The sequence below is a fragment of the Haemaphysalis longicornis genome, unplaced genomic scaffold (genome assembly GCF_048455015.1).
Source record: "Haemaphysalis longicornis isolate Haplotype H1 unplaced genomic scaffold, Haemaphysalis longicornis Haplotype H1 scaffold_10, whole genome shotgun sequence".
NCBI lineage: Eukaryota > Metazoa > Arthropoda > Arachnida > Ixodida > Ixodidae > Haemaphysalis > Haemaphysalis longicornis.
Window position 1 is genome coordinate 153,075,906 of NW_027526204.1, and position 21,639 is coordinate 153,097,544.

Here is a 21,639-nt window from a genome sequence, read left to right on the forward strand (position 1 = left end):
GAGGCTCACATTAACGCGCAAGACTTGCAGGTTGCGAAGCTGTACGCAACCTTCACAAACCACCACGATGGTTTAAGTCCACTATTGCATCATATTTGCGTCTTCGCCGCCGGAACGACCTTTACTGCATCAGTGTTGCTGTACGTGTGAGCTTCCCTCATTTCTTTGGAAGGGATAATCATTGGACATTACCCTGGAGGGGCGTACGCTATCACGTGTCTTTCTCGTTCCGAGCAAGTGTTGCCACGATTACGGCGAATGCTCGAGTTTTTTTTTTTTTTAATCTTGTCCAATCTCCTTAGTGGGTATCCTTGGCTTGCAAACGTGCGCCAATGACGCTGGGCCGTCACTGCGAGGCACGTACACACGAGCGCTCGGCATTTTCTTGGTATTTTTAACCGCGGGCACAAAAAATTACTATTAGCTAAAGAGCGGCGCTCTTAATACAATTAATTGACGCTGGTGATTTTTTCTCCCATTGGCATAGTGTTTAAAGATTACTCGCCAGGAAAAAACAATTCCCTAACGGTACAAAGCACGCTCGGCCCAGCCATTTGCTAAGCGGACGGAGAGCACTTACAAAGCTGCTTCCATAATACTGCCCGGAGAGCGAGGAGGCCGCACTCTCGAAGAAGACGTCTCACGCTGGCCTCCCGGACGAGTGACTCTCAGCGCAGTCGAGAGGACGCACACACGCAGGCGTCGTACAGGCTTCCGACCCGCTCCACTTCAATTAGAAACTCTCTCGCTGGCAGAGCCCGCCACTCGACTGCTCCGGGATTACGGCGTGCCGGCGACCGTGACTCCTTCCTTCGGGCTCGGCCAGACAAGCGACACGAGGTTCGTATAGAAGCGCTTTGTCGGATCCCTTACGCACCCTTCGCCTTGCGATCCGCCGAGAATCGTAGCCTCCGGGTACAAATTGCGCGTGTGTGCGTTCGTAAGGAGCGGCCGCTTTAGGACGCTCACGAACTGTAACAAGGGGGAATGATGGTGTGGCCCCGGGGCGTCGGGGGTTATTCCAAGTCCATAATATCTCCCGGTCGTCCCGAGGCAGCCTCTCCCTCTGCTCTAATGACTCCCCCCCCCCCCCCCCCCCTTCAAGCCACTAGGAGAAGGAGGATGCTGCGCAACGATTTGGAGACGCGTCTGATTTCGCTCTGTCCACTTGGAGATGCCTTGTGGTGAGAGCATGTGGGTGGGCTTTGCAAAGAGTGGACTGCGGTGCTGTATTGTGGCATGGAGGGCGTGTAGTCCTTCGTTACCGCCTATCTCCAGCTGTATAAAATAAAGAGCCCAAAAAAGTTTTCATTTCCACCCGCGCGGCAACGCAAAGGTTGAAGAGTTACGCTGTCGACATCACGGGCCCGAATCACGACATAACTGCTGCATTTCGAATGGAGGTGAAAACACGCTTGTGAGTGCGAGAGCACTAAAGTTATAGAAATAATGCCGCTGTAACCGCTGCTGCCAGCTTCCTAACGTAAGTGAAACTTCAGCGCGTTAAACCTTAAACGAAAATTTATTGAAGCAGGACGCTTTCATTTTTGAGGGAGTAAGGGAGGGATTGAGGGATGCATCTTTATCATATAGAGATGTCAGCCCAGCCCCGAGCATAAGGTTTAAAACAAACGAGCGAAAATAAGTGGCTCACCCAAACACAGAGAAGATCAATGAAACATTAACACACGCAGGCACGCCTACTTAATTCACTCAAAAAGTATAATTACGGTAAGACATTCAGAGAATGTAATCAAAGCCGCATATGCGAAGCAACAACCATGAGGCCCTTGTAGCCCGTGTCGCAGCGGCGCCCGAGTTCGACGGCACGAGGACGTCGCGGAGACGTGCGTCTGCACGCGGACGCATCATCTTCACGGAGAGGCTCGGCGCGTAGCGTAGTGAGGACACGCACATAGTGCGTAATTGATGTCCTCAAGAGCCCTACAAGTCTCACAGAGAGGGAGGTCACTCGGCACACCTTGTGCAGGCAGTCGTCGAGGTGTACGCGGCGTATGATGGTTCCCCATGCTTGCCTAGACCATACAGCATCCAGAGAGTGCAGACATGATCGATTTTGTATGATGGTTACTAGTTGAAAAGCTATGAGTATTGCGCGGAAGGACGACAGAAGGAGGAGACAACAGGACGAGCGCAACTGACAACTGATTTATTCAAGCGCTTACGCTCCCAAATATAGGACAAATATATGGTAAGACATTAAGAGAATTAACGGCTCTCTTAATTATTAACTGTCCACATTGACAGTTCTGAATGCCACGCCACATGATGCACAAGCGAGATGCAACATTTATTGAACAAATGGTGATTTTTCCCAGAAGCCCAAGTGGTAAACTAACAAATATTTGTTTGACATCAACGCGAAGTCGTCGAGGGCGGAAAAAGTGGCAGCAGAGCACGCGAAAAGACAGAGCCAACCTGATAATTCTTTTCCGAAACGTGTCGCGTGACGTCTCCGCAGTAAATTATAATACCCCCTCCACAGCTCCGTTGAACTCCCGCTGTAATTGAGGCACAAACTAGACCCATCACCCCTGGCGCCGCGGTATCACTCCCATGACAAATCGTGTCTGGAAAATTTCGGAGCGGGTTACACAAAACCCACGTCACGGTAAATTGACATACCTCATGATATCAAAAGCAAGACAAAGTTAGTACCTTTCGAAACAACGTCCCGTAGTCAGGAAGAGGTGCCCGGAGTATGATTTTGAGTAATGCTGAAATCGGGTGCTGCGTTGACCACTTTCGTCGTGGTGAGTGAATGGACAGCTTCTTGCGTGTGAGTTCACTCCGATCGGAAGAGAGTGACCATATGCTAACTAAATCTGTTTATTCCACTAGGAAACGAAGGGAATAACGAGATTAATGCAAACAATGCAGTGAGGACGATTCCAACGTGAGCGCTTTCTCCGACAGCACAGCAGCACGACAAAGCAGGTTTGTACACGCGACAAAGGCGTTCAGGTAAATATAAACATGTAACTGATAGCGTGTCAGATGTGTCACTGAGTCACGCGTCGTTGAGGGTGTGGGGCTTGCGCAGAAAGTTTTTAGCCGGGCAGCTATGAACATGCAGACGGATGTTGGGAGGGGCACTGGTCAATATTCCACCGCCAACCATAATGAGATGTTCCAACAAGATTAAAAAAAACACCGAGGGCACCTAAGCACGTCTTCTCAGTTGTGAATGCGAACGCAGTAGAGTTTAACTGAAAAGCGAAGAGTGCTCCTTTGAGCCCCTTATGCGAGCTGGCATCATCACTGGCTGATTAGAGAGAGAGAGAGAGAGAGAGAGAGAGAGAGAGAGAGAGAGAGAGAGAGAGAGAGAGAGAGAGAGAAAAATAATTATTTTTTGGATAGATTAGCTCAGACCAAAAGACCAAAAGAGGAGCCGGCTACTTTAAACTCTGGACTCATTAAAAAGTGCAATGGCAGTCCTTAAAGGTCCAATGGAGCATAACAAATCACATCACCGAATATCTTGAAAATAATGCTGTCTTAACTGATTCTCAACATGGTTTCTGAAAGTGGTTTTCCACTGTGACTCAACTGCTCACTATAACTCATTCCTTTGCATCAACTGTAGATAAAAACGGTCAAATTGATGTGATATTCTTGGATTTTAGCAAAGCGTTTGACAAGGTTCTTTATGACAGACTAATACTAAAATTAAACAATATTGGTCTTCCTCGCATCTTGGTTTTCTGGGTTATTGATTATTAAAAAAAAACGAATTCAGTACGTTGAAATCGGGGATCAACGATCGGACTGCCTTCCTGTCGCCTCCGGAGTACCGCAAGGGGGTGTCTTGGGACCCCTGCTGTTCCTGCTGTATATAAATGACATTGTAAGTGTCGTATGTTCATCTGTGCAAATTCGCCTGTTCGGAGACGATTGTGTTTTGTATAGGGAAATTACTTGCCCTGAAAATCCACATGACCTTAATGACAGTTTGTTTAATGTTTTTCAATGGTGCAATCGCAGGGGAATGGCTTTGAACTTAGATAAAACTGTACAAATGCGTATAACCCGGAAGAAGAATCCACTTCAGTACACTTATACACTAAATGAGTCACCTGTACAGCACGTTTCTGACTTCAAATATTTAGGAGTAACACTTGGAATCAACATATTGACAATATTTCCGCTTCCGCCTTCCGTAAACTGTCTTTCTTACGACACAAATTAAAAAACGCTCCTTAAGATGTCGAACTCCTGGCGTATAAATCAATAATCCGACCAAAGTTAAAATATGCATGCGTAATATGAGACCCGTTCACACAGAAAAACCTCAATAAACTAGAACGAATCCAAAGAAAAGCTGTCAGGTATATATACAGGTCTATATATATATATGTAAAAACCCGCGTATAATACGAGGTTTTTTCCCAAATTTTACTATCTAAAATTTGGGCCTCGTATTATATGTGGATCCCAAAGCTTTCAGCCTAAAATTTGCACTTTCGGTTTCAGCGGAGGGTGCGCCATCTTGCGGTGGCGTTAGCTGGCTGCTGCTTCTCTCAGCCGGCGCCATTTTGATTGTTTTGACCACGCGAAGGATCTCGGCACGTTCACCGCAAGTCTATCGCGATGTTGGGTGCACCAAAACAGTATTCGGCTGCAATTAAAAGAAATGTTATTTTATGCGCCGAGACCATCAGGAATTGCGCCGCAGGACGGCAGTTCGGCGTCACCGAAGGCAGCATTCGTGGGTGGAGAAAGGAACTGGTGCATGACTGGATAAAGTCTGTGCGGTGTCGGCGGCCTGGAGCACTGTTGGGGATTCCCGTCAGTGCTCGTGTTGGACGCCTAACGCTGCCACCTGGCCGATTCCGTGAAGAAGTTGTAGCGCGAACGCCGCACCGAACTCATTGTCATTCCAGGAGGAATGACATCCCAGCTGCAACCGCCAGACGTTTGCATCAACAAGACTTTCAAAGACTGCATCAAGTCCTGCTACCAAGAGTGGATGAGGTGAGGAGACCCGTAAGTGACAGCTACCGAATGGCTGACGCGGGTTTCTCCAGCGGTGCTTTGTGGCTGGATCGCGGATGCGTGGGCCAGCATCCCAGAGGAGCTCGTCAGTCGCTCTTTTAAGAAATGCGGCATCTCGAACGCCCTTGATGGCACTGAGGACCACTTTCTGGGGGAAGACATTTCCGACAAGGCGACTTCAGGAGACAGCGGCAGCGAACCTGACTATGACTGAACGGACGTCGGGAGATAGTACCACCGAAAACTGACAATGACTGAACGGAAACTGCAGTGCAAATAAATGTTTTCTGTGCTCTTTACCTCGCATTATATGCGGATGAAAACTTTTTTTCTGATTTTGATGTCCCCGAATTACACCTCGTATTATACGCGGGTTCGTATTATACGCGGGTTTTTACGGTATATATATATATATATATGTCAGGTGGCGTGTAAGTTTCGTCACACTGATTGACCTTCTGATTTAATTAGTGCTAATGGCATTGAACTCCTTGAGTCATGACGGAAGACATTTAGGCTTAATTTTCGTTCCTACCTTCTTCAGAGACAAACAGCACTAGACCCGACACAGTACCCGACACCCATACCGACAAGGCATACGAGACACCATCACCCCGGAACCCTAACACCTTATTTTGCACGGACAGATGCATTTAAATTTTCTTTTTTTCCACGAACAGTGGAAGAATGAAACTTCCTAAAAGACTCTGTATAAAGATTCACATTGGTTGTTTTGCTAACTGTGTATTGTTCGGGTCTGTAAACCTGTACTTGTGTGTCGAATTCTTTCCTTTTCCTTTTTCATTTCTCCCTGACTTGAGTGCCTGTATATGTACTTTTTACTTGTGCCGTGCCCACCTGCTTGGACCTGCGAAGGTCTGCAGTATGCAATAAATGCAATGCAATAACAAAACCACGACACCCGACGTGGTGGCTCAGGGGCTAAGGCGTTGTGCTGCTGACCACAAGGACACGGGTTCTATTCCCGGCCGCGGCGGCCGTTTTTCTTATGGAGGCGAAAAGCAAAAACGCTTGTGCGCACGAGATTTCGGCGCACGTTAAAGATTACCAGGTGGTCAAAATTAATCGGGAGCTCTCCACTACGGCGTGCCTCATCGCCTGCGTTGCGTCGCCACGTTAAACCCTACAATCAATCAACAAAACTACGACGTTAGAAGAAGGGGAGTTTTGCCTGGTTATGTTGAAGTCGCAGCCAAAAGTAGATTGGTTGGATCTTAACTTTCCTTCTCCTTTCTACTTGAGGTTTGCCTACCTTCTTTGTAGCCTCGGCGGTTTCAGCCATATGACTCGAGCGGAGCCAGCCTGGGATAATCAGACTGGCGTGCTCAACGCGCGTGCTCAATCGAATCAAGTTTGTCTATCGACACAGTAGCCTAATGCGACTGTGTCGAGAGACAAACTTGATTTCACTGAGCAACACCCACCTCAAAATCCGAACAAAATGCTTGCCCCTCTCAGCAAGCTATCATACAACAGGTAGAAGACACTTTCAAGACAGCAGTCACGCGCATCAACAATCTATGCAGCAACAATTTGAAGCCATAAAAACCCAGCTACAGCAGCAATTCGAGCAATTTGCTTCTCGTATAGAAGCCCAGCAAGGGCAGTTTTGTATACATAGATTAATGGTCAACAGCAGTAGGTTTTGGCAAAGTTTGCAAATCAATGTGTTAAAGCAGCACAAAAGCACCAGGAAGACAGCAGTCGTCCCCACCGAGGATACAATGCCCTACATGTCACAAGATCTACTTCCTTACATTACAGTAACCAAGATGGCTTTCCAACTTCAGCAATGTAATACTCGCCACCCAGACAACCCGACGAGCCCAAGTTGGCAGTGGAATTGTCGTCGGTTCAATATCAAGTACGGTTCCCTTACACAAAGTATCACCTCATCCACTGACTCCCATTCCATTGCAGCAATACCAGAAACAAACACAAGGGCGCACCTCCCAGGTTACACCACGTACAGCACCGTCCCGGTCATGAGCCTCCATTCGCTCGTAGACAAAAAACTGACTGCACATCCCACCCTCTCCAGCAACAAAACCGATTGGTATTCTGCTTGAAATTATGCCAAAAGGCCCCAAGCAGAAAGGACGACGTCTATTCCATTTCAATATCTACTTCCGGCCTAAATGTCCTCAAGCAACCATGAAACCAGTTATGGAGCAGGTTACCTTTTCATCGCCGCAGACTTCAACGCGGCCCATCAACTTTGGGCTACGTCTACTCCAATCTTCGAGGCAAGATGCCGTAGAAACTCATAGAGGACGTCGAGCTTACGATCCTCACAAACCCCAAGGGCTCTACCAGATTAGGTACGAGCACCGCGAGGGATACCAGCTCTGACCTGACCTTTACCAGAAATATCCCACAGGCCTCCTAGACCAACTTTCAAGAATACTATGGAAGTGAACATCGCAATTCCAGCGACCACCATCCAAGGCACAGATTAAAAACTACTACGGGCACTGCAAAGCTCACGAATTGGTCCGAATTTCGGGAAGAACGCAGCCAGAGATCTGAGAATAACATTTTGAGAGCGCAAGAGTGGATCCAGCAATTGGACCAAGATGTTAAATTACACACCAAACACATTCGTACAACTTCATCGACTCCCAGCATGGACGCGCGTTTCCTGCACATGTGGGAAGTCCGGCGAATACTCTTGAAGCGATGGAAGCGCCAAAGTCTCAATAAGAAGCTCAGAAAACGCGTAACAGAGCTCACAAAACAAGCAGCTGAATAGGCCAACAAGTTATCTCGAGAGAGCTGGCTAACTCTTTAAGACAGGGTAAGGCGTAAGTTCAGCCCTTCCAAGGCATGGAAATTGCTTCCATACCGCATTAATCCGGTGGCGTGTAAAACGGAGTCTCACAAGAAAATAGCGCGAATAATTCACGCATTTCCCGGTAGAGACAAGCATCTCCTCGACACGAACGTCATTTACGCGAACGTCATTTCTGCGCTCTCTAGACAAATGCATTTCCCCATCCTATCCGGCGCCACCTTTTTAACCGTCAAAACACCCCGCTATGCCTATTTTGTGGAGAACCAGGAACGATACTCCATGTGGTCGGCGGGTGTGGCCAATCTCCACTGATTCCCCGAACCTGAAACCTTCTACTGCCCGGGAGAGCGCCTTGGCAAGCACCGGCCTGGACGACCAGCTTCGGCTGGCCCAAAGGGCTGTCAATGCCGCCCGCGCTCAAGGCATCTTGGACTAAGGACGCCTCCTAGAAGCTTCACTACAAGCTCATCTCTTAATTTGAATAAAAATTTATTTTCTCTCCCTCTGTCGACACAGTGACCGACTTATACGCGCCAGTCTAGTTGTTTCCACAAAAAGTTGAGGTTGAACTATGAGGCATCTCAAAGACAAGCCATACCCGGTGTATAAACGTCACAGGTGGGTGTCCGAAACAGCGGTTGTAGTCGGTGTCCAACGATGTGACGTCGCTTCCACCGGGAGTGTTACGCTATGGACAAAACGGTGCCCCGTATTGCTGCACGACCACTTTACCTTTAGCAAGTTTCGTTTATTCTCACCTGTAGAAAGTACACCCAAGATTATATCTCGGAGTCAGCATAAGTAATTTGCTTATTTTGCTTACCGCGTAGGTCCTGCAGTCCTTGTAGGTACAAAGTCTACTATCCATTGCGGAATTACGAAAGGAAAAGAAACGAATGAACACAGCATTGAGTTCTACAAACGAGTACAAAAATAAATGGACAGGGCGCATAATTACCGAACTACACCCGAAAAGTCGACTTCGCCTCCAGAAAAACGGAAGCGCCTCGTGCGAGAGATGGAGGGAGATGGCTGTGCAAGAGCAGGGCGGCTGGCTGGCTTCGGAGCGCCAGTGGCGGCGTAATTGAACGACGCATCGTTGCATAAATTGGACGGCCCGCGCACTGATCCCCGCTGCCCCCGGTCCGCATGCGGGAAGTTTGAACGCTGCCGTCATATCACGGTCGGCGCTGTTCCCAAAGCACCCCCAGATACGTTCGCACGCGTTCGTATGTCTGCGCTGGATTGCGTGCGCCGTCCGGAGATTCTCCTTACTGCGGGTGTATTTATGTATAATCTGAAACGCCGAGACAGCGAGCGTTCGCGTTTGTCCCAGCAGTCGAGCATGAATACGGGCGCTCACAACGCACGGCAATTAGTCGCCGCGGATGAGGCGCCTGACGTGGCCGTGCCAACGCCTACGCGGAAGAGCCTTACCGTTTCCTCGACTGTTTTGTCTTATTGCCGGGTAATTATTCAGCTGTCATTTCACGCTCTTGACCACGACCGGCTTTATAGATGGCGACCTGCCCACGCACGCCGGTTCCGCGTGCCCAATTTGCTTTTGAATCCTTCGTTTTGTTTTTTTTTTTGTTCTTACAGACGCCACTGCCACCGGCTGGCGCTGCATTTATTTGATTGATTGACTGTGGAGTTTCACGCGCCGACGCAACGCAGGCGTTGAGGCGCGCCGTAGTGGAGGGCTCCGGATTCATTTTGACCACCTGGGGATCTTTAACGTGCGCCGAAATCTCAAACACACGGGCGTGTTTGCTTTTCGCCTCCATCAGAAAAGCGGCCGCCGCAGCCGGGAATCGAACTCGCAACCTCGTGCTCAACAGCACAACGCCTCAGCCACTGAGCCACCGCGGCGGCTGCTACATTTCATCCTCCTTTGTCCTATGTATGCGCGTTTGCGCGGCCTGACATCGTTGATATTTCATCTTTCTATCGGCTCGTTGTGCGCAGTCTTTGCCGAGACACAATTTCGAGATTGTACACCTTCTGTGGCATAGGCGGTGTGCTTAAATGATAGTTTTTTAACCCGAAATAGAGGCTGACGAAAACACGTAACCGGCCGGCGTCCACCAAACGCACACTCACTCGTATATTGACCGCACAAAACTGTCCAGAGCTGCTAACCGCTGTCATTACGCGTTACATAGATTCCACGCGATTGTTAGCGCGCGTAGATTCGAAAGAACAAAACAATAACAATATTTAGTGCGTTTGTTCAATAGCACGGAACAGAAAAAATAAACATGCAAGAAGCACTTTTCGCGCTCTATTTCATGTAGTGCTCCAAAAAGAAAAAATTGGGCCCATCTCCCCGCGAGGGGGACTCGAGTAAATGCGTCGCATAGGGGGTTGGTGTATTGCGTTAACGTTTAGTGTTTGGGGAGTTCGTGGTAGTGAATGCGTTGTATCAGCAGCTTCTTGACGTAGTTTGAATGAGTCAAGGATATAAGGCGCGTGCGTACCCTTTTATTCTGTGTCGCTTTTGTGGCGCAGTGGGAAGAGCACCATGTACCTCGCGTTCCGCCCACAGGGTCGTGGGATCGAAACCAGGCGCCGATAACTATTATTTTTTTTTTGTATAGTGTAAGGTGAGGGGTGCGGACCTGTTGTTGAGAGCGAGGAGGGTAGCGTGATGCGGGAGAGGAGGAGTGGGGGAGAGGGCACACCTGCGCGCTGAGCTGTTGCGGACGGACGGCGGACGCTACATGTGAGTTACAGAAATGCTCTGCATTTAAAAAGAGAAAGAAACAGTTGGTGCGCGGTCAATTCCCACTGGCTTGCAAAGCATATAGAATGAGTTTAAAGGAGTACTGACACCAACATTTTATATTCCGTTTTTATTGATTTTATCGCTTTTAATGGCTTGGCGAACCAGAAACAGCACTTTCAATACTTGAGCGCGCGATAATTACATTGAACGGCCTGAAAGCCGTCCGTTTCAGTTTCCCGCGCATCCAGCCGGGAGAGCGCGTATGATAGAACCACGGTATGACCTACCCGCTTCGTGCGGACGTCGAAACACCGCGGACGCCGGTAGAGGCGTTGTTTACCAATAGTTGCTAAAAGTGCTCTTAATAGTTGCGTGCATAATCGTACACGCCGTGTCGCAAAGGGATAAAGTCGGTCGTGGTCTTGACATCTTTTGAATTGAACCATCGCGAAAAGCAGAACCCTGTCGTTGATCATGTTGTGAAGACCGATGGCGGAACTGTTTTTATGAACGAAATGGTGCTGTGTCGACCTTGGTATTGCTGCCTACACACCTCGCTAGTTTTGTGTAGATATAGAACTGGTAGGACGCACAAAGCCATACGGTACTGCGACAAAAAAAATACAATTGAAAAGAAAATCCACACGAGCTTTTAATGGAGTTTGCTGGGGAATGAAGCTGGTTACGCCTTTATAAATCCAGCTCAGGGGTGCCCAGCGGTAAATTACCGCACACCCACAGGTGTAAGTACATTATGCATGAACATCAGACACAGCGACTATGCAACGAGCCCGAAGAGTATGACTCTCCCGGGCCGACTTCCTGCAGCAACAGTAGTAGTGTGACTAATATAAGAAAAGAAGTTTATGAAGCAATCAGTTGCTTTACCAAAAATGTAGTAAAAAACAGCTAAAATGGAAAGGCGTCGAATTGGGAGAGTGGAACCTTGATCGCCTTTTTTACGACAGTCCAGGAGCGTGATTTCAGGGCTAAATGCGTGCGGCTCGCAATCCCTCGAAGAGGCACACTGCGGACCACCATACCCACAAAATCGTCTTTTTCCCCCAGCAAATACTTCTCCGAACGATGAATAAAGAGAGAAACCACGTCTCTGTCCTTCCTAATGGCATTTCGAACCACTTGAATGAGCACATTGAGTGCTGGCAGTATTGGCAGTAGGCTACAAGCACGCGCCCCCATCGCCCCTCCGGGAACCTCTATTTTTTGTGCATCAATCTTACTGCGGGGCGTACAAAATTTATTACTATGATCTACACGTCCCAAAGTTCTCATTTGAGATTTGTTAACCGAAGTTGCACCTTGGCTGGGAGGCACGCCTTAGTGGAGGTAAGCAGAATAATTCGGACCACCTCAGGATTTTTAACCGGCGCTGAAAGCTCGCCCAGCGAAAGCGTTAATGTGAAAGCGTGACCAAGCGGATGCGCTGTGGTATTCGGCTTGGAAATGTATGTTATGGATGCGCTGAGGTTTACATGGGCGATTTGGGCATTGCCGAAGTAGCAATTAGGCGAGAAGCAAATTAGGTCAGCGTTTAATGTTCTCTATGCTTGGCGATGCAAATGCGAGTATGCGCAGTCGTAGTAACGGAGAGGAGGAATGTAAGTGGAAAAGGACTGTGACAGTGACCAGGGGACACGTTCGAGAATCGGGCAGTAGTGATTTTTCAATCATTATATCATAAAGAGTGCATAGGGCTCCTCGTAATTTTCATTTTATTTTAATTGCGGAGTGATTTAGCGGCCTCGTATGTCCAGTTGGCACGGCTCGAGTGATCGAGGGCGCTTGCTCGCGAAAAACAGCGATGCCTGAGGGCCGATTCGCCTGTGCGGCAACGGGGGGCAGACGCTAAGCGTCAATAGAGAGAGGATAATACACAGATTCGTCGGGCAGCAGTCAAGGCTCGACAACAGCGAAGAAAAGCGAATCCTGCGGTGCGGTGTAAGTTCAGAAAGCTCAAACAAACCAGCAGAAAAGGCAAGGCAGACACAGAAAAGAAAAGAAGCAACACACACGAAAATAAACGCAAAACATAGGAAAGGAAAAGAAAACCACAGAAAAAACGAAAACGAAACACAAATAAACAAAAGATAAATACAAAGTACTCACAACAACATCACAGGGGAAATGCTGGCGAATCGCTGCTACGCAATTCCGACAGTTGTTGTGTTAAGTGGAACTGCATCCATTATTTTTCACCTCCATCTGAACAACAGCCATGGGAGCCGGGAAGCGAAAAACTCCCGCCATCGCACTCAGGGCCAAACACCTTAGACACTGAGCCGATGCGGTGGGTGAGTGAACCACAAGAGGTGAAGGTGGCTCTCTGAGGGACTACGAGAGCTGCTTGGAGGGCACTTTAGCCTCTGGTAATGACGAAGTTTAACTGTCTACATTATCTTGCCTAAAAATGCTCTGTTGGCTATACCTCAAATAGAACCGGATGCCAAGAAACGTACCCCTTTTCTTTATGGCACCAAAGAATCCAGTGAAAACAAAAAAAAAACAAAACAAAACAACAAAAAGCACCCGTAAATTTTTGTATAAGAGACCAATTACAATATGTATTTACAGACACGTTGCGGGAAAAGTAAACATTTGGAGTGTTCCTTTCTGGTTAGGAACCGTACGAAATCCGCTAACGCGCATTCAATTTTTTTTTTCTAGCGACGCTTGAGTGCGTGCTTCATGACGGTTAACTGAAACAAGCAAATTGATGTTCAGCTGCAAGCTCAGAAGGACGTTGAAAGATCGGCTGCAATAAGTGCCAGATTATATACATGTCGACTCATAAAAATAAGCAAAATGGAGATTGCAAAATTGCTTGTCAGTAAGGTACAGAAAAGAGCGCGAGTTTGTTTATCCGAAACCACTTCTCCTTCGGGAAGTTTTCCCATCCTTTCTTTCTCAGTCTGGATCTCTCTTCCTCGCTTATGTGGCGCGTCCTGCGTCGTGTAACAGCGGCGTGTCGCACTCGGCGTGTTGTGCGCGGCGCCATGTTGGCCGAGCGCCGTCGTCACCGCGCGTACAGGCGTTGGCGCCGATGAATTATTGAACCCGGTGCGACGGCGTGCGCGGCAGGCAGCCCGGTCATTAAAGGCCGGCCGAGGTGCGATGTTCTAATGATTTTGTTATAGCGTGGCGTGACGTCTGAATGCTCGTTACCCTAGCGTCAGCAGCGGCTTCGTCAGCCTTTTCTTTTGATCGCTATATGCCTTCGCTTCAGGTCGTACCCCGTGGGAGCTGTCTGTCGCCTGCACGGCGTGTTTTGCGAAGTTTTTGCGCCGTTTTCGGATCGGGTCGGCTGTTGGGCGAAGCACGGTCATCGGCTGGCATGTGTGGTGAAGCGTTGCCACTCGCGGTGAATGGGAGAATTTGGAACAGAGTAGCAGTTTCGGCACACTGGTGCTTTTGGCGGGGCAAGTAATCGGAGTAAATGAACTCAGTGCGGCGCAAGCGGCCGTGTCTGGGGTTGCAAGGCCGCAACGTGTTCCCTTGCTTAGTTCATCCCAAGCAAGGTTGGGACCATAGGAAGTGAGCGTTGAGTGCGCTCGCAATGAGGAAACCGACTCTGGAAAATATTAGTCGCGTCATAACTACTCCGACGGTGGCCACGAGCCAAAATTTACCCCACGCCTGACTGGAAACGAGCAACTGTGTCGCCCAAAATTTACACGAGCGGCTCTTCTAAAGATGCTGCTCCTCACGAGCGGCAATGACGAGCTCCTCAAGCGTAGACTGTATTCACACGAATGCTTCAACATTTCTACCTTATAACCTGTTCTGAACTTTTTTCAGCGTTTACTTGAGTATGCTGCATTCGCATAAGCCCCTGCCTTTATCGGTCGGTTCGTCAGTTTCCTTCGCCGCCCCAATCACCTTGCCTTCGCTTTCCTCAGCCATAAACGCTGCGGGCAGAAAACAGCCGTTCTTCTTTCCCCGAGGATCCTTCCGATCCAGCGAGCAAGGAAGAGAACGGGCGAGTGGCTGGCTGAGGGCGGCGTCACCGACAGGACGCGGAAGAAACCAACCACGTAGAAACCACCGAGCAAGCAAAGAAGGCGTGCGTGTTTGAAAAGGCGGCTTCACGGCAAGAGAGAAACGGCCAGAGGAGCAGCCAGTCCCGAGTGTGCTTGACGGCGCTTAGATCAGCCGGCTGTTTTGGCGACTCTGGCCCTCGGTCATGCAAATGTTTATTCAAGCAAATGACACGTGTCTCTTGCCCTCAACGGAACGGCGGGGAAAGTTGGGAACGAGGCCTACGCATGGTTGCCGACCTGCGACTACGGCCCGGCTCAGTTTTGTTCCCTCCACACCAGAGGGCCCTCTAAGCCCGTTCCAAGTACAGATGCCCCATATACGGGAGCTATATAGGAGAAATCTATAGTTCCATCAACAGCGTTTGCTGTTTCCCCCTGCTTTCGCGTGGTGAAGCGGTTTCAACAAACTGCGGTGACTTCTTAGTATGCAACAGCCTGTGAAGCTCGTATGTAAGCGAAGACTCCGTTTCTTCAATTCAGCAAAATAATTGAGCAGTGCTCTCAAATTACGAATCCCGCATCCAAAATAGTGGTATAAGGGTTTGATATCAAGTGCTGAGAACTCGTGAATTTTGTTTTTTAAAGGTGCGCTAAGGTCATGTAGACTGCTTTATTCGAAAGATTCGGGAGGTCTTAGCACGCGGTAATTTTGTTCAACGGGAAACGGTGCTGCTGTCACTGACTAATAAATGTTTGGAGGCACGAATTTCAAATTACCGGCTAGCCGCTTTGACGGGACGAGGCCCTCTGGCGTACTTCAAGGCGCAGAAAAATAGCATGGTCAGATAGCACGCGCACTCACGCAGACACAAACATTTGAGGGTGGGTTGAGTTATGAGATCACATGACTAAACAACTTTTCGAGATTTTAGGATCATCTTGTTCCCAAATTGTAATCTGGTGAAGCCTTCGAATAGTTTCCGTGAGAACAGACTGCCGGACACGTTCTACAACGAACACATGTCTTCGTATCCTATATTGCGCCAACAAAAGAGTTTAAAGGAAACCTTGCGGAAAGCAGTACGCTGGTTGTCTACAATATATGCAGAGTGTCGCGCATGTAGACTTACGACGCGCTACCGGAAAAATTCTGTGACGCCGTTGTTTATGGTCGTCCGCCTTTGTTGCGTATCGGCTAGAGACGGGAGCTGCTCGAAGTCTCTCGAGGAGCTCGTCTTCTGTGGATGGTGACAGCTTGCAAGACACTGTCTCACCTGAAGCGACGAAAAGCTCAAACAGTGGGCTTTACGAACGATTTTAGACCCAATGATTGGCGTAAGCGCGACTGTAGCGCGCCACTTAGAATTTCGCTTTGAGCGATTGCTTCATACCCTACGTGCGAATGGGAAGGAGTGGGTACTGCCGCTATTCCGTGCACACGTAGCGTGGGTTTAGTTCCGCGCGTTCTTTGCTGCAGTCAAAAGGGTGGGAAAGGGAAGGGGTGCTCGCTGCCGCTGCGCCGCCCACGATCGGCGCAAATTATCTCCCATTTTTATTTATTAGTCTATATGTGCCAGAATGCGTATCGCGATGTAGGTGGGTAAAGAATGCTCTACATTACAAAGAAAAACCCACCACGAATTTGACAGGATTTGCTGTGTTATATTTAGTCAGACTAATGGTGAGCATATTGTTCCGTAAACTCTGGTCCGTCCCCGCGTAGCAGTTAGCAGAAACACAGGCTAACGACACTGTCACATTTTCCCAATACAAGGAGCAACGCTCTGATCATGCGGCATTGCGCAGTTAAAACATAAAATTAATTATCAATGACGTTGTAATGAGTTACAAGGCGGCGACTTGACTGGTGCAGTGGTGTTGCCTTCGTAAGACAACCATTATGGGTTCAAGTGCATGGGTTTACCTGCCACCTCCACCCGGATTGTCACGAGTACCAGGCAAAGAAATGGTGTTTACTGTGCTAGTACGACGTATACCTATGGCTGCAAACCATGCCGTCTGGTTTGCTTACTTGTGTGTTTTGTGGCCAGCGTCTATGTTCGGAGAGAAGCGCGTGTTTCTCTCTCTTTCTTTTATATGCTGCGTAGCCTATCTTAATTAGATAGGAAGAGTGTATCGCCCTGTCCCCACTAGACGAGAATGTTCTGCTTTGATCACCAGCGTTCTCGATGTAACTTGATTGTTTCAGAAAGAATAACTTGGAGAGATAAATGGTCGCAGGCGCCGCTTATCTGTTCGGCGCCGCTTATCTGTGCACATTATTCTGTTCACTATTTCCTCGACATTTGTGTTTCCTTTAAGTTCGTTGCGGAGCACAAGTTCGCTGCAAGAACCTTTATTTCTTCAAGAAGCTGCGTCATCCTTGGTCACGTGGCACACCCTGCACCCAATGGGACAGCGAGACCCAAGCATCAAGTGCTCCCAGCTAAAACCTCAACCTCCTCCTCACCTCCGCCCCCCTCATTCACGCAGTGACACATGTCCCGGAAAAGACAAGGACCCTGCGTAAGAAATGAAATGAGAAACACTTGCGGGAGTATAACTAGGGCTCAATTTTGAATTTTCCCGCCCTTTCTCAAAACACGTCATTCGACATAACGTAGAAAGAAAAAAAGCTTTAAGGATTCGCTTGAAATACACGCAACAGTTCTAAATCAAAGGTGTGTCAGCGTGGAATTTAGGAGGAAAACGACCCTCGTGTAAAGGGCACGCCGCCGCCAATAGCAAAGGCAGGGCGGACAGAGCGCGCGGAGAAAGAGGGCACTGACCATGGAGAAGTTCTGCGCGTTGGGTCTCCTCCTGGGGTCCACCTGCAGGAGTCCCTGAAGAGGCTCTTGGAGGTGGTGCGGGACCCGGTCGAGCATGTTGTGCAGGCTGCCTTCAAGCTGCGTCACACGGGAGCGCCAACCGTGAGCACGCGCACACGCCGCAGTCTCTCTCATGCACCCGCTCCAAGTGGCCCTGCGCGCTTCTTCCTGCTATCCCCTCTCCTTTGCAACATATGGCCATCCTTCGTATTCCAAAGGCTCTATAGATTGCATTTCCAAACTACACTTCAGTCTCTTCGCAGGCGGCGTCACACTTTGGCCAAGCGGAGGTAGTGATGCACAAGTAGAGGAGATTCTCCAAACAGCAGCGTCAGCCGTGGTTGAGGGAGCCACCATAGCCGCCCTTCAATGCTCCCCATCTGAACCAGAACTTTTCTTCCCTCCAAAGCGCGCAAACCGCTCAACTCCCCACATCCAAATCTGCATAGATTCAAAGCCTCTGACAGTCGTCCCACAAATCAAAATCCTCGCCTAGTCATAAACCGTAATCGTTAAACCCAGAGTACCTCAAGCGCCTTTCTTCACAAGTTTCCCAAACCATCGGACACTTTCGCCGCATCGCTTCCAAAAAACATGGGCTTAAGGAAGTAGATAGGCTCCACCTCGCTCAAGCATCCGGTGTTAGCCGAATCACCCATGCTCTCCCCTACCTCCTTCCCTCTAATTCAGAACTGGCCAGAATCAATTGCCTTATCCACACAATATACAAAGCTGCTCTGCAACTCGCACCCCACACCCCACTGCCAGATTAGAAGAAACATGGGTGTACAACACGGCCCAAGAGCTGATAGAGGCGCACCGCATGAGCGAGCTAAGCTGCCTAGCCAAAACTACCCCCGGCAAACACTTCCTTCAACGCCTATAGCTCAATGCGCCTAATACTACAGACTCAAAGCCCCCATACCTATTGAAAGCCACGCCTGCCTCAAAGTACGTCCCCTACCCTGCGATATGCTCCCTTATATTCACCAGCGCCGCATAGAGCAACGAGCCAAAGCTTTAGCCGAACGCTACCCCGTACGGCCCGCCACGGTGTACGTAGGTGCCGTCGAGTATCGTCACCAGAACTCTTTCGTACTGGCGGTTACTAATGCACCCCCCCCCCCTTCCCAATGAACTCCCTCACGAATTGTACCTCCGAACCTGCAACGGCGGAAGAGGCGGCTATCACACCAGCCCTGTCGCACCGGCCAACCCCTGAATTCATATTATCCGATTCGAAAACGGCCATTCGAAATTTTGTTGGGGGTGCCATCTCACCCCAGGCCTTAAAACGTCTTATGCAAAATCCACCCGCCACCCAAGTAGAACTGATCTGGACTCCTGCCCACGCTGGGTTTGGAGGCAATGAGACAGCTCATGCAACGGCCCGAGCACTCACCTCTTGGGCATACCCCAGCCCCATTGCTTCCCAGGGAGCCAGGTCAGTTCGCGACAGCCTCTTGGGCTACCACGAGATCACCACGTATTATCGCCTCTATGGCCTCCAATATTACCCGCCCACCCTTCCCTCAGCTACACTGAAGAATGGCTCTGGAGACTCCTACAAATAGAATATTTACATAACAGAGCCCTCCTTCACCGTATTCACCCCTCCCTATTCTCCTCTCCCAACTGCCCATCACGCGGCACGAAGGCCACCTAACAGCACCACTTGTGGGCCTGCCCCAATGACCCCCTACCCCCAATCCCCCCCCCCCCCCCCCCCCCCCCCAGCCCCCCGTAGCTATTGGAGGCGGCACTGGGCTGCTCTGACCTGACGACGCAACAAGCACCGGCGAACAGAGCAGCCAAGGTCGCTGAGCAGCTGCGGCTGCTGGCCACCCGCCCCGCCTAACAGGTCCCGATATGAATCAAGTGTTTTTCTCTCTCCCTCTCTTCACCGAGAGCAATGTGCTACGTCACGACGCCATGCGCGCTCGCTGCTCCATCCCGTGCGGAGAATATTGCTTCGTTCACATTCGCCTAGCTAAACGTTCGGCCAGGGAGTACGCCTGAGCAAGCGGCCGTTGTGTTACGCTACCGACTCGTTATCACCACAGCTACGCTGTCATTCCCCATCTTGCCGGACAATAGTCGCCCAGTTTTTGTCTACCGCACCACGTACGCCACGGGGAATTTTCGTCCCGCTACCAAGACTGAAAAGCGAGCGGGTAATTTTAAATCTGTCCCTGTGGGAATTCCGGTAAAGCACAATCTCACTCCCAACACAATGATATTGTGGTATAAGCTATCTGTTGCGAAGCAAAGTATTATGTTATCCGCATAATTTTTTCAAAATATACCCGAAGCCAAAGAGGGAACGGCACATCCTCTTTGCCTCCAAGTGACATCAACTTCTAAGTTTGCTTTAAAAAAACCAATACCGGTTGTACACGTCGACGCTCCCACATCCGCAGTGAGATAATGAAAGCGATGGTAAAGTTGGAGTGGTTTCAATGCTTCGTTCGCCAATTTGAGCTGGTAAGCTGAAATTTCTTCACGGAGCCACATACAGGCGGCGTGAAGACGAGGGAGAAAGGTGCGCACGCATACCACTTCGAGCTGCTTGTTGTAGGTGGTGGTGGACAGGTTTCCCTCGATGATGGATCGGCCACCGTTGAAGAGGGCGCACACGACGAGGCCCAGGGAGAACATGTCGGAGAGCGGCGAGCAGGTGGACGTGGCCTGCACCTCGGGCGCCGTGTAGTCCAGGTCCGGCTGGCCCATTTTGGGGAGCTTGGACGTGAACGGCTGGCAGCTCACCGGACTCTGCTCGTTGCGCGCAGTGCCAAAGGAAGAGGGGGCATCGCGTCCACCGCAATACGCGACGCCCATCATCCTCCCTCCCTCGATGGACTTTAAACCGCAGATTATTAATTATCTAAGCTGGTCATACTTCGACGAGCTGCGTTTTACCATTACTAAAACAAGATCGATGTCATTTACCCCTATAGGCCACCAAGGTCCCACATAAATGTAAGCTTTCAGGAAACAAGCCTAGAAACTCGTTGGTAAACAATATTTTTCAAGCATCTGGCAACAGGAACGATTGCCTTAGAACATGTGCGTCTCAAAAATGGCCACGGTACTTATAAAAGGCGGTTGGTTGCTTCTACAAACTGAATTCGCTTGTTCTACTCTTGTTTAAAAACGATTTAAATTTTATTTACTCCCACTCTCAAATTTGAATTGAAAGTGGGATATGCCGGTATGCGGCACAAAGGCGAGCTCCAATTACGAGAAATAAATCGCCCCACAAATTACATTGTTATGAGTCTACACACGCTGGAATGACTATTCGAATTGTTTGCGCACCAGTATATATTTAAACTTTTGCAATGTTGCGAGTGAACCAAATCTATTATATCCTACTCCCACCACACACCGGAGAATTTTTATTTGTATTAAATGAGAATTTCATTAAAAAAAAAAAAGCAGCCTTCGCAAATCCAGCGCCGACTGACGTAAGGCCTTGAAAATCAAATTTCCATCCCTTGAAATCCCCCAGAGCAACTGCTGAATTTTGAAAGACCAAAAGCTTGTCCAACATGAAGGCAATGTTTATTTAGAGCCTTAACGTTTTTGTCTGCATTCTGTTATTTATGCTCCCTAGATAGTAAAAGAAAATGCTATTTGAATAGCCTTCAGTTTTGTTTCATAGCCCTCACGGAAGCGTTTGTAATGGGTTCTACGAATGCCCATTTGTGAGAGGACGCCTTTTATCTAGAAGAACTGCCAGTTGGGCTTGTTGGTATACATTCATGATTGAAAAAGCGCTACTTAAACACCCGGACGAAAGAAGAGACACAAAACGGAGCGCTTCGTCCTGTGTCTCTTTGGGTCTCTGACCTTTTACCTATGGGCATATTTCCTATTGTCCTTTTGTCTATTTGCCTTCGTGTATTTTCCATCCTTATGTGCGTTTTCTTTCTTTTTATTCCGCACAAAGTTTACGCCAGTTTCACTAACATGCCGTAGCGATTGATATCGTTAGCTTGGTTGAAATCTTCTGAGTTTATTTGAGGCGTTCCTCTCTCTCTCTCTCTCTCTCTCTCTCTCTCTCTCTCTCTCTCTCTCCTCTCTCTCTCTCTTCCTCTCTCTCTCTCTCTCTCTCTCTTCTCTCTCTCTCTCTCTCTCTCTCACTCTCTCTCTCTCTCTTCTCTCTCTCTCTCTCTCTCTCTCTCTCTCTCTCTCTCACTCCTCTCTCTCTCTCTCTCTCTCTCTCTCTCTCAAGGCCAGCTACGCCATCAC

The 21,639-nt window shown here is 49.1% G+C and overlaps 1 protein-coding gene across 1 annotated transcript in view; it reads right to left on the bottom strand.

Moving 5' to 3' along the window:
- Bma (SCY1-like protein bma) overlaps positions 1–21,639 on the bottom strand; it is a 158,593-nt gene that overhangs the window by 48,680 nt on the left and 88,274 nt on the right. Inside the window, exons 7-8 of the mRNA XM_077691753.1 lie at positions 19,942–20,157; positions 17,347–17,463 (exon numbers count right to left, since the gene is read on the bottom strand). Coding sequence (XP_077547879.1) covers positions 17,347–17,463; positions 19,942–20,157 — 333 coding nt within the window. The remainder of the gene's footprint in view (positions 1–17,346; positions 17,464–19,941; positions 20,158–21,639) is intronic.